The 12,988-nt window shown below is 53.5% G+C and overlaps 1 protein-coding gene across 1 annotated transcript in view; it reads left to right on the forward strand.

The window, feature by feature from the left end:
* Positions 1 to 12,185, forward strand: part of SDCBP2 (syndecan binding protein 2) — a 15,594-nt gene extending 3,409 nt beyond the window's left edge. The window contains exons 2-10 of the mRNA XM_023754482.1: positions 2,807 to 2,879; positions 3,511 to 3,580; positions 4,302 to 4,402; positions 8,305 to 8,463; positions 9,068 to 9,243; positions 9,320 to 9,491; positions 10,350 to 10,404; positions 11,379 to 11,472; positions 11,669 to 12,185. Coding sequence (XP_023610250.1) covers positions 2,807 to 2,879; positions 3,511 to 3,580; positions 4,302 to 4,402; positions 8,305 to 8,463; positions 9,068 to 9,243; positions 9,320 to 9,491; positions 10,350 to 10,404; positions 11,379 to 11,472; positions 11,669 to 11,723 — 955 coding nt within the window. The 3' untranslated portion in view covers positions 11,724 to 12,185. The remainder of the gene's footprint in view (positions 1 to 2,806; positions 2,880 to 3,510; positions 3,581 to 4,301; positions 4,403 to 8,304; positions 8,464 to 9,067; positions 9,244 to 9,319; positions 9,492 to 10,349; positions 10,405 to 11,378; positions 11,473 to 11,668) is intronic.
* Positions 12,186 to 12,988: the final 803 nt, after the last annotated feature.

The raw sequence follows: 12,988 nt of genomic DNA on the forward strand, positions 1-12,988 counted from the left end.
TGAAGCTTTTTCAGGACAGAGGACAAGTTACTGTGGTGAATTTTTCTATGCATACCCAGAGGTCCAGATCCCTGCTCCCTGCTTCGTGAAGGCTAGGAGCGGCCCCTCAAAATGCCCTCAGAATATTCTACTCTGGGCTTTGGGAAAACACTGATTTATTCAGTCAAATAAGTTTTGCCAGCCTTCGGGTGCTGAGCCCGTTTGGTGGGGAGGCATGGAGTGGTGAAAGGGGTGGGTGGGTGGGTGGGCGGGAGGGAGGCCCCCGCCCTTCTGAGGTTGGGTCCAGTGTGAGAAAATGCCCAGACAGTAATCGTATAATATGCTAAACAGGCCCTGACTGGTTTGCTCAGTGGATAGAGCGTCGGCCTGTGGACTGAAGGGTCCCAGGTTCGATTCCGGTCAAGAGCATGTACCTTGGTTGTGGACACATCCCCAGTAGGGGGTGTGCAGGAGGCAGCTGATCGATGTTTCTCTCTCATAGATGTTTCTAACTCTCTATCCCTCTCCCTTCCTCTCTGTAAAAAATCAATAAAATATATTAAAAGAAATATGCTAAACAGCTTGGTAATAGAGGCAGTACAGCTCACGTTAGGAACAAAAGAAGGCCCAGAGGGTCCCATGACCTCAAAAACAGAGAAGTAGCTTTTGAGCTGAGCCTTGAAAGGGCGCCAGGCAGAGAAGGTGGTGGTCCAAGCAGAGGGACCAGCATGACGGAAAGAGGGCCAGGGCGCCCGAACACAGTAGACGCTCACATTCTGTGAATGAGACACAGCCATGCTTGCTGGCAGGGAGCACTCCCCACTCTACCATGAACTGCTCAAAACTGCGACAAGGCAGGGGAATACCGGCCTCTTGATGCCCCCCAGAGCCCCAGACTGAGTTGGGACCCCGAGCAGGTGACGGTGGTGGAAGGGCCACTGAAACGGAGAAAGGGTTGTGTGGTCCTGGGCTGGGAGTGATTTCCAGGAAGTGGCTCTCTGATTCCGCTCTCCCGGAGGGCAGCTGCTAAAAATACAACCTTGCTGTTGCTTCATCGTTGGGAAAAAACAGGGCAGGGGTAGCCTCTCACCGCTGTTCGTGCGAGGTTGTGCTGGCACGGGGTGTTTTGGGCAGATGGTACCTTAGGACTGTCCTAAGATAAAAACCTCCCAGAGTATGTGTGCAGGGGGAGGCCACAGGCAGACGGCCCCCCAGCTGGTCTAAAGGAGGTCAGCGCCAGTCTCCCTCTCCCCCTGGGAGATCCCTGACCTCATGAGATGATCATTTCTTCCCCGAAGGCCAGGCGAGGGCAGGATCTGGAACTAAACGGGCTGGCTGGGTACTTGGGGAAATGGGAAAGCACTAGCAGCCCCTCTGGAGGTAGGCTGAGTGTTGCTATGCACGACCCCTGCTCTTGCATTGCCCAACGTTCTTATGGTTTTCAATACAATTAGAAGTGAAGAATTTTATATTTCCATATCTTACAATGTTGGCACTAATTCAAATAAAACTGTGAGAGGTGAACAAGACTGTAGGACCACTGGGCCTTGTTTCCATCTCAGGAAGGCGGGTGTCCTTAGGACATCAAAGCTTTAAAGAGAAAAGTGAGAGCCGGGCAGAGTGCAGTGCTTCTGGCAATATCACCGAGTTAGTCTCCACGCGAGGGGTGAGGGGCTCCATGACAAGTGAGAAGGCCCAGTCCTGCCATTTTGGAACTCCCCGTCGAACAAGGTAGATGGACAATTAAAGAGGCAACTACAGGCAATTGAATAATCAGCACGAGTAAGGACACGGGTGGGGGTGGGGTGGGGGTGGGGGAAGAGAGCACAGATCAAGGCAGGCTTCCCGAAAGAAGAGTGCTCTGACCTGGGACTTGGAAACGATTAGCAGTTAGCCAGGCAGGAGGTGGAAGGGGTAGAGGAGTATTCAGAGGGAGGGACTAGCATATGCAAAGGCCTGGAGACATGAAAAAAACTCGACTTATTCAAGAATCTGAAAGCAGCCCCTTCCTCACATTTCATCTAGGCAGGAAATAAAGCATCTCTGTAATTCCTTTGAATTTCTTTGGATACCTTGCTCCAAGGTCTTACTGGCTCTCCTCGGGGACACTTAGCAGGTATTTGGTAAATGTTCATGGTGCTTCCCCAAGTCCCCATTCCTTCCTGTTCTCTGTGGAGTTTTTAAATTCTGCTACAGTTTGTGTGCCTGTTTTTAAGAATTTCCGTTGGTCTCACTTCACCGTGGCCAGGATCAAGGCTAGAAATGGGTTATACAGTAGGAACTCAAATGTCCAGAAGTGAAAAGGGGCATGGGGGGTGGGGTGGGGAGGGAATTCTGAAGGGCCTGCTGCCTTTCTGTTGTAACTAAGTCCCCACCCACTTGAGACTGGACCGGATTCTGTGTGGTGGTGGGGCAATGCTTTGCAAACCCCTAACAGGCCGGTACGCAGCAGGCACTCACTACGCACCTGCTGGATGGAATGTAGGTCTCATAAACAGGTCTGATCTTTGAAACAGGGCAGGGAAGGATCTGGCCCCCAGTCCTGCTGTTTCCGGCCAGCATGTCCTGGGTGGTTCCCTGAGCCCGGGTCTGTAGCCCAGAACCAATTGAATGTGGTGGGATGGAACTCTGCAACGGTGGAGACCAGGAGCTGGGGAACCAAACAGACTTGGGTACAAACCCCAGCTCCCCCATTTCCAAAATGGGGGTAATTGTGCCTCCCGGGTATCGTTTTCATCCTGAGAGTGCTGAATGGCTCATGTGGACGGACGGTGGACATCGTGCCCCCTCTCACCCCTCGCTCCTCCTTGCCTTCTGTGCCCTGCAGGGTGTTTCACGGAGCAGCCATGTCCACCCTGTACCCATCTCTGGAGGACCTGAAGGTGGACCAAGCCGTTCAGGTACGTCGCCAGGCCCGTGTGAGCCCGGGCCCCTGATGGAGCCTCAGGACCACCCAGGGCAGCTAAGGGAGGCTGGTCTTGGACGTTGGTGGGTGGTTGGGCCCCAGGCCTGCAGGTCACCCCCGAAGGGCCTGCCGAGCGGGGCAGGTGCCCAGAGGCCAAGGCAATGGAGTCGCAGCAGGAATGGAAACGGCCAGCACCTGCGGCCAGGCCTGCCCTGCCTGCTTTGTCCCAGCCTCTCCTCCACCAGGTTCAGTGCACCCCACACTGTAGGGCAGGCTCCTGGCCTTCTGAGCCCCCACCAGCCCCTTCTCCCTCCATCCCATGTGGTCTCAGTGGGTGCTGAGAGTTTGGGACTTTTTGAGAACTTGGCTGGGAGTGGGCCCCAATGTTCTGGCTGCTTCAGGGCAAAAATGGGTCATTTGGTGGCTCGTAGAGAACAACCACGAACCTCCCCCAGAAACATGGGCATCTCAGAGACCACATCTACACAGGACCTCAAAGGGTCATGGATGTCCTCCACCCCCCAGGCCCGCCAGCATACGTAATGCCTCGCTCCTAGGGTCCAACGGTTCCGGGGGCGGGGGCCGGTCCCAGACACAGCTGACCAGCACCCCTCACCTCTCCGCAGGCCCAGGCCAGAGACACCCCCAAGATGCCCATCCTGCCTGTGCAGGAGACACCTGTCCCCCAGCCTCCAGGTGAGTGAGTGGGGTGGGGGTGCTCCTGACCGAGAGTCACCTCTTCTGGCGTCTCCGAGTGCTGGTCTCTTGTCTGCTACTGTGCTGTGTGCTCTAGACACGTCCCACCTTCACCAGAACCCTTTGAGGCCGCAGAGGAAACCGGCCCAGTGAGGCACTCACTGCCCTGCTCTGGGCCATCTTCCGTGGTGCCGCCTGAGGGCCAGATGTTGTGGTGGCCCCAGGAGTTGTTGTTTGTGGCCGTCTTGATTCAGGTTTTGGCAGCAAACTTGAACTTAGGCTCAATTCTCCCCTCCTCCCCGGGCACAGTGTCCCCAGAGCTGAGCTGCCCTGCCCTTGGGTCAGACGCCTGCTTCTGGGGATTTCTTAAGAGCAGGGCCTCATGGCCCCAGTGCCAGCCCTGTACTTCGTGTTGGGTGTCTGGCCGGTGCCAAGTAAAGTGGTACATGAGGCACTCGGGGTCCCAGGCTGCTCCTGGAGGGAGTAGGACCCCTGCCCCTCAGACCTGGGGAGAGGACCACCTCACCAGCGCGTGTTCCTGCCTCCTCTCCCACACACCCCGTCCCCGGGGTACACTGTTCTCGGGGAGAAGCTGATCCTTGGGCGCTGACAGCATTCCCAGGCCCCGTGTCTTAGAAATGAGCCCCCACATTGGAGCCAGGCCGTATGGCCAAGCTCACCTTGGTAACACCTTTCTTCCTCCTTCTTCCTTTCCCATCAGTTTTGTACCCAAACCTGGCAGAACTGGAAAATTATATGGGTCTTTCCCTCTCCAGCCAAGAAGTCCAACAGAACCTGCCTCAGAGTCCAGACGGTACCAGTGTAGGTATCTGTCTCTTGCCTGAAGTGGGCACAGATCTTCCAACTCTCCCTCCTTCTTGGTCTCGCCTTTGAAACATTCTTGCAGCCCCGTTTCTTGATGGAACTTCCCATTTTGAGCCCTCATTACAAGTGTTGTGGGATTTCATGGGGTCCCGCGGGCCTGGGGGTTGCAGGGCCACTGCCTGCCCTTTGACCCCTGGCTGCAGGTGCTGAAGGAGAAGGGAGGACAGTAAACCCAGCCTGCGTCTGGGAGCTTCTCATGAAGGGCTGCCTGTAGCGTGAGAGCAGCCGCGTGGACAGGCAGAGGCGCGGTGGGAGGAGCTCGTCACCCAGCCCTGGTCCCCAAACTAAACAACATGGCTTGATTCCCGAGCTCCATGGCTCAGGGAGCAAGAGAAATCCTGACAGAAACATTCACCCTTGAAAACGTGTTCACTCACAGACCCAGTCCCCACGCAGACCCCTCCCAGTTAGGTCCAGCACCCCTGCGGCCATTTGTCCGTGTCCTTGTCGGCCAGTCTCCGCCTGAGCCCGTGAAAATCAGTGGCAAAGTGCAGCGGGGACTTGCTGGGCCTGGAGGATTTCGAGAGGGTGGTGGGAGTGGTACGAGAATGCACAGCCACATGCAGAGCTGCTGACAAGGGAGGGTCTCACAGGAGAACATGGACAAGGATGAGGACACGTGGGACCCTGAGAAAAGCTAGTGACACTGGGGTGTTCTCTAAAATGACCCCCTTGATAGTCATGCTGTGAAGTCCACACACCACGTAAAGAAGGTCATGTTTATCTAGTTCAATTTTAATCCATCGATTTAATCCCTCTGTTCCAATAATTAGGACATAAATGCATTTAACCTAAGTGTTGATAAAAATATGACAGCTGAATGCATTTTATAATATTTTAAAGTTTTGTTGTTATTTTTAAATCATCATAGATTCACAGGAAGTTGCGAAGGACAGAGAAAGGCACCGAAGAGTGTACCCTTCTCTCAGTTTTCCCAATGACTACGTTTTACATAATGATAGCATAATGTCAGAGCAGGCATTGCATTGGTACAGGTGTGTCTAGGGTTCGGTGTCGTTTTATCACCGGCAGAGATTCCTGTAACCACCAGCACAATCAGGATGTTTCATCCCCACCAAGGGCTCCTACGAGCTGCCCTTCACAATCATGCCTGCCCTCCCCCCTCACTCCTCTCTCTCCTGTTCCTTTAACGTCCTCATTTCAGAATGTCATGTCAGTGGATCCTACAGTGCGTGACCTTTTCACTCAGCATAAGGCCCTGGAGATAATTCCAGCTTGTCACGTGCATCCGCAGTTCCCCCTTTTTATTGCTGAGCCGTGTCCATGGTGTGGATGTGCCACGGTTTGCTTAACCTGTTGAGGGACACTTCAGTTGTTTACAATTTCTGTTACAAATGGAGCTGTTGTGATGTTTGTAGACAGGTTTTGTATGAACATAAGTTTTTATTTATCTGGGGTAAATGCCCAGGAGTGCAATTGCTAGGCTGTATGATAAATGAATATTTACATTTTTAGAGAAATCGCTCAACTATTTCTAGAGTGGTTTGACCATTTTATTTTCCTGTTAGCAACACACGACAGCCCCAGTTTCTTCACATCCTCACTAGCACTGGGTTTTATCACCATTTTTAGTATTAGCTGTTATGATGGGTGTTTATTGGAATCTTATCAAGGTCTTAATTTGCATTTCCCTAATGGCTAGTGATGTTGAACATCTTTCCATGATCTTATTTACTATTTTCTTTTCAGTAAAATGTTTCCTCATATCTTTTGCTTATTTTCTAAATGGATTGTTTGCTTTTTTAAGTCAAGTTTTTTTTGTTGTTGTTGTTGTTAATCCTCACTTTCGGATATTTTTTCCTTTGCTTTTCAGAGAGAGTAGAAGGGAGGGAGGGAGTGAGAGAAACATTGATGTGAGAGAGACACATGGACTGGTTGCCTCCCAAACTCACCCTGACTGGGGGGAGGGGCGGGGGAGAAGTTTACCTGAAACAGAGGTGCCCTTGCACGGGAATTGAACCCGCCACCCTTAGGTGAGTGCTGGGGTCCAATCCCAGCGGGTCACTGGCCAGGGCTAAGTCAGGTTTTGAGAGTTCTTTATTCTAGAGTCATTCATTAGATATGTGGTTTGTAAATATTTTCTCCCAGTGTGTAGCTTCTGTTCTCATCCTATTAAAAGGGTCTCTTGCAGAGCAAAAGTTTTAATTTTGATGGGGTTCAATTTATTGATTTCTTTTTTCTTTTGTGGGTCATGCTTTGCTGTCCTAAGGAATTTTCACTAAGCCCTAGGTCCTGAAGATTTTTTTCCCCTCTAAAACCATTATAGTTTTATGTTTTACATTTAAATTTATGATTGAATTTGAGTTAATTTTTATATAAGGTGTGGGGTAAAGGTCAAAGTTCATATTTTTGCTATGGATGTTCAATTGCTCCTGTACCATTTGTGGAAAAAACTATTCCTTCTCCATTGAACTACTACTCTTGCATCTCTGTGAAAACAGCTGGCCCTACTTATGGGAGGCTGTTCTGTTTCATAAGTGTCCATCCCTCCATTAATCCACACTGTCCTGATTACTTAGCTATATAATGAGTCTTGAAATTTGGTTGAGTGTGTCTTCTCACTTTCCTTTTTGTGAGGATAGTTTTAGCAATTCCAGTTCCTTTGTCTTTTCATGTAAAGTTCAGATTAACCTTGCCTAAATCTAGAAAACATCTTACAGGGGTTTTGATAGAAATTAAATCTGTATTATCAATTGGGGACATTTGACAGTTTTTCTATTTTCTTCAAATCCATGAATCTCTATGTTTATTTAGATCTTTGATATCTTTTATCAGTGTTTTGTAATTTTCAACATACAATTCCTATACATGTTTTGTTAGATTTATAAGTTAAAAGCTTTTTTTTAAATTCTCACCTGAGGATATATTTTCCATTAATTTTTTTTTAGAGAGAGTGGAGGGGAGGGTGGAGGGGCACAGAGAGGGAGGAGAGAGAAACATCGATGTGAGAGAGACATACACATTGATGTGTTGCCTCCTGCACGCACCCTGACCGGGGGTCATGGATTGAGCCTGCAACCGAGGTACATGCCCTTGACCTGGAATCTAATTCACAACCCTTCCGTCGGATGCTCTAGCCACTGAGCCACCAGCCAGGGCTTATAAGCTTTTTGGAGTGATTGTAAGTGGTATTGTATTTTTAATTTAGGTTTCCTCAGGTTCATTGCTAGTATATTGAAGTACACTTGATTTTTGTATGTTGATCTTGTGTCCTGTGACCTTGCTGAACTCATTTATTAATTCAAGTTCACTCATAGATTCCTTGGAATTTTGTAGTAGGCCATAATGTCATCTGCAAATAGGGACCATTTAATTTTCCTTTTCCAATCTGTCTTTTCTTTTCTGTTCTTGCCTTATTGCTCTGGCTAGTTCTTTCAGTCCTATATTTAATAGTAGTGGTGAGCTTGGACATGTTACCTGTTCTGGATCTTAGGGGGAAAGCATTCCTTTTTATTTTTAGACTAAAATCAAACTGAGCCCACTTTTCCCCATTGGTCACTATTGCTGTTTTGTAATTTTATTTACTTTTACTTAAAAGTGAATTTTAAAGAGGTCTTTACCTGATATCAATTAGCCTTGGAAAACGGGGGCCTCTTTTCTGTATAGCCCTGCTCTTTCCTCATTTTCCTGGCTGTTTTTCAAGGCCGTGGACTTGGATGCCCCCTAGTGGCTTCATGGAGTCATGTCCCCTCTGGGCTCCAGCCGATAAGTGCGTGATCTGCTGGTGGGCGAGGCCCCAGGGCCCATTCCATCCTCCTTTCCCCCTCCTTTCGAGGCCCCAGGGGCCCGCTGACCCCCTCCTCCCCTGCTGTCTGCAGACGGTGGTCTCTGGCCCCTCGCCGGGCCAGGTGGTGGCGCCGGTGTCCGGGAACAGCCTGGGTGTGCGGCGTGCGGAGATCAAGCCCGGGGTGCGTGAGATCCACCTCTGCAAGGACGAGCGCGGCAAGACGGGGCTGCGGCTGCGGGCCATCAACAAGGTGGGGCTGGCGGCCTGGCGGGAGCGGGGTGGTGGGCAGCACCCGTAAGCAGCCTGAGCCACCCGAGCTCCGCGCCTTCGGGGCTTTGGCTGCACAGCCCAGCAGCTGGGGAGGGCATTGCGGGGTGGGGGTGGGGGTGGGGAAGATGCAGAGGGTGCTGGGAGCAAGGCCCACCTAACTCCCAAGCCCAGCCCCTTCCTCTTAGCCCCTCCCCCAAGGCCCAAGGCCTGGCACTGGATTGCTGCAGGGACCCACCAGCTGCCTCTCAGGGGCTCCTGCTGCTCAGAGCCTCCCTTCCCCGTGTCCCCCGATTCACAGGGATCTGGCTGCCAGGCGGCTGTCCGTAGGGCCTTGATGCCATTGTGAGAGGCTGCGGTCCAGTGCTTGGGGATGCAGCCTTCAGCCAGGCTTGAAATTCTGCCTCAGGTGCTCCCTAGCCGTGTGGCCTGGGAGTTTCCTCACCAGGAAAATGGGGAGCCAGTGTACCTGCTGGCAGAGCTGTCGTCTCCGCACCCTATAGGCCCCCAGAGCATGAGGAGGAAACACCTAGGAGGAGGGACCTGGGCTCCGGTGGGCGCGCTGACTGGGGCCCTGCCTCTCCCAGGGACTCTTCGTGCAGCTGGTACAGGTCAACACCCCTGCATCCCTTGTGGGGTTGCGCTTTGGGGACCAGATCCTGCAGATTGACGGGCGCGACTGTGCCGGGTGGAGCACAGACAGAGCGCACCGGGCAGTGAAGAGGGCTTCAGCAGAGAAGATCGTCATGGTTGTTCGGGACCGGTGAGTGCCGGCGGCAGGAGCTCCTCTGTCCGCCTGCTGCCCCGACCCGAGCCCAGCTCACTGTCCCTCTCCGCAGGCCTTTCCAGCGGACGGTCACCATGCACAGGGACAGCACCGGCCATGTGGGCTTCGTCATCAAGAAGGGGAAGGTGGTCTCTATAGTCAAAGGGAGTTCCGCGGCCCGCAACGGGCTTCTCACCAACCACTACGTGTGTGAAGTGAATGGGCAGAACGTCATCGGGCTGAAGGTAGGCCAGCGGCCGGCTCTGCCCCAGAGCTGCAGGGGCAGGAGGCTGCTGGGTGGTGGGAGGGCCCATGTCTGTGGGCACCATCCGAGCTTGTTTCTTCATCCTAAGGTTGCTGTGAGGAGTCGATAAGACAGTCAGTACATAGAACTTTGGGCACATGGTCAGTGCTCAATAAATATTAGCTATTGATACTAACACATGGAGGTCAAAGGAGTGACAGAAAGAGGGGGTGTGGTGACATGTGAAAGGCCACAGGTGCCCAGGTGGCTACGGGCTGCATGAATACCTCCCTTCGTGTGTGGTACTTCTGTTTGCATCCCAGATCACGTGACAGGAATGTTTCTGAAAACAGTTCTTCAGAAATCCATTTCTGACCTCTGTTCACTTTTTGAGGGGATGTGTGTAGCGACTTTTATTATTGAAAAATGTAAGTGGCCTCGAGTCAGTGCTAGGGGCATGGACTGAAGGTGGGTGCCTTCAGGGAATGGACCACAGAGGATGCCGAGTCACATGGCTTTTGGTCCCTGAACAAGTGAAAGTAATGTTGTCCTAACCTGATGCTGCTCCCTGGGTAAGAGTGGTTCTCGTCGAAGGCGTGATTTAGATGAGGCCCTTCCCCTCCTGCAGCCAGGGCTCTGGGCTCACAAGGCAGGTCCCCCTGCAGAATGGCCTGGGTGGTGGCATTCATTCTCCTCCCCTCACAAGGGCCATCACCAAGCCTTTCCTGTCACATCTGCTTCCCTGTGCCTGGCAGTCTCCCCCCGCCTTCCCTGGAGGCAGGTTCTGGTAGCTCACTGTGATCAGGAAGTGCTTCCTAATGTCTGTCCTAGGTCCTTCCTGCTGCATCTCTGCCCTCAGGGATCAGGCGTGACAGTCCGAAGGGAACCCCCATACCTGAAAAGCTGGCACACTGGTACCAATTCTGAGTAGCCGGCTCTTTCGGATATGAATGAATCTGTCCTTTGAGAGCATTACCGCTCATGGATCCTAACTGAGAGCAGTCATTCTACAGGTGCTGCCGGTCCTCTCCTTTCGGACGGCTCACGGCTGCGTTACGGGCTTACCCGTTACCCTGCCAAGCCACCGCGTGTGAGGCTCTTAGGACTGGGCTGGCCCCTTTACAAGTGGCCACAGAGAGCTATGCTGCTTGAGATGATCTCTCCACAGTTCATCTGCTTTCACTGGCCATCACTAGTCCTATCCAGCACGCCTTCTCCCCCTTATCCTGGAACAACCAGACAACAGAAACCAAGCTAGAGTGAAGTCAGGCCTCTAGTCTCTGGATGGGCCAGGGCTCTGCTGCCATCGCTCTAGCTGTTGGGCTGCTTGGCACACTTTGCATGGAGACTTTATGTGTTGTGTCTTCAGGATCTCATCGGCTTCTGCAGGCCTTTCTGCTTTACTGAGTGAGATGTACGAGGAAGCGGCCCCTGTGGGCAGCTCAGGCTGGCTGGCCAGCGGGCCCGGCGGGGGTGGCGCACCTAATGTCCCCCACGGCATGCTGTTTTCTTCCTGCTTTGGGGCCAGAACCTGGCCGGGCCCAGGGAGATGGGATAGGAGATGTGGCTGGTGAGATTCGGGGCCTCTGTGGGTGAGGGAAGGAGCGTAGTTCTGTTTGTAGGCCCTGCTCCGTCAGGCCCAGGTGACTGGCCCTCGAGGCGAGGGTGGGGAGTGGCCCATTCACAGAGGGGAGCCTCAGGGGAGGTCCACGTTCTAGGTCAAGCAGGGCCTCACCAGGTGTCTGCCTGTGACTCTCCCCTGAGGGCAGCCCTACCCCTGAAGTCAGGTGCCAGTGGTTCCCTAGCAGAGGCCACGCTGACCCATCCATAGCGTTGCCTGCAGTTACCCCTGGCCCCGGGGTGACCGCTCGCTCGACCTCCTCTCTAGGACAAAGAGGAGTGACGGAGATTCTGGCCACAGCTGGGAGCGTCATCACCCTGACCATCATCCCCACCGTGATCTACGAGCACATGGTCAAAAAGTAAGGCTCTCCCTCGCTCTTCCCTCCCCTCCCCACTCCCCTCTGCCCTGCCAGCTGCCCACCCCCACCCACCCCCCTTCAGCGTGGCTGGTGGCTGGAAATCTTAGAAATAAAAGTGGAGGCTCACGTGGGAGGCACAGGCCGCGGGAAGGAGGGAAGGCACTGCCCGTGTGGCCACTGTCGTCGCTGTATCTAGGTTGTCCCCGACCCTGCTCCGCCACACCATGGACCACTCCATCCCGGATGTCTGACGTCACGGGCAGCTCGCCCCCCTCCTCCTGCAGGAACACAGAGGCCTCAGGACTGCAGGTTTCAGAGACCTGCTGCCTGGAGCCGGGATGTCCTGACAGGGTGTGCTCGGCGGGTGTGTGTGTGTGTGTGTGTGTGTGTGAGTGTGTGTGTGTGTGTGTGTGTGTGTGACCGCAGAGCACATAGTCTTCATGTGGAGCACAGGCCTCCTCGGAGCCTGACGCTTGCCTGGACTACAGGCAGCGGCTTGCGTGGGTTTCAGTGTCGCGGCAGCCGGCTCAGGGCCTCCGGAAGGTGCAGCTGGGTCCCTTTTGGGACGTCACCTCTACCAGGACAGTCCACATTGAGAGAACAGAAGCACATTCCTTGTGAGAATTTTTCCCTTTACTTGATCTTTGACACACACTGTACATGGGTAGAACTCCTCACTTATCTTTTGAATAAAGCTTTGACTTTAAATAAAATTCCTTCCCCCAAAGTCACTGAAAAGTCCGGAATTTCAGTCCCAGGACATGCCAGGCTGGTTTTCTTTCAAGCAATCGTGAGACCAAGGCCTTGCCCATGCATTGCCTCTGAGAGCCGTTAGTGCTCTGCCCCTTCGCAGGCTGCCTGCCGTCGGAGGGATGGCTAGTGGGGTGCCGCGTGGGCCCTGGAAGAGGGGACCAGCTTTGGACACCCCTCTCTCCGGCCAGGCTGCTGTGCACGTGCAGAATGGGCGTAAGAACTGGTGAGGGGAGGAGGAATGCGATGCATTCAGGGTCTGACACTGAGGGAGGTGTTTCTAGATGCTTTGTCTCCGCCCCCCGATGAGGGGCGGGGGCCCAGCTGCCCACGCAGCTGCACAGTGGAGCCGAACCACCCGCAGCTCGTGTTCCCCTGACCTGGAGAAGACCCCTGCCAGGGGGCACGCTCTGCCTCCCACGCGGGTGGGGACAGCTTGAGCCCCCTTCACCCCCCACCTCAGAAAAAAGACATCAAGAAACAGGCCGAGGGTCGTGTGTGTTTTCATGCTTTAATTCAGAGTCGTCTGCTGCAGGTACAACTCTGTCTGAACAAAAGGACAAAGGAGACCAAAGTGAATGCCCCTCCCCACCTCCCCCCTTCCCGGGCCCCTGAATTCTGTCAAGGGGATGGCCGAGTGTGAGTGTGCACTGTGACTGGGGTGCACTGTGCCCCCAGGTCAGAGAGGGGATCATGAGGTCACTGGGCAAAGGCCCCTCCGTAGACCTTTGCCCCAGAACCTTGTCCTTTGCCCGCCCCTCCCCAA

This window comes from Myotis lucifugus, unplaced genomic scaffold (assembly GCF_000147115.1).
Source record: "Myotis lucifugus unplaced genomic scaffold, Myoluc2.0 scaffold_60, whole genome shotgun sequence".
NCBI lineage: Eukaryota > Metazoa > Chordata > Mammalia > Chiroptera > Vespertilionidae > Myotis > Myotis lucifugus.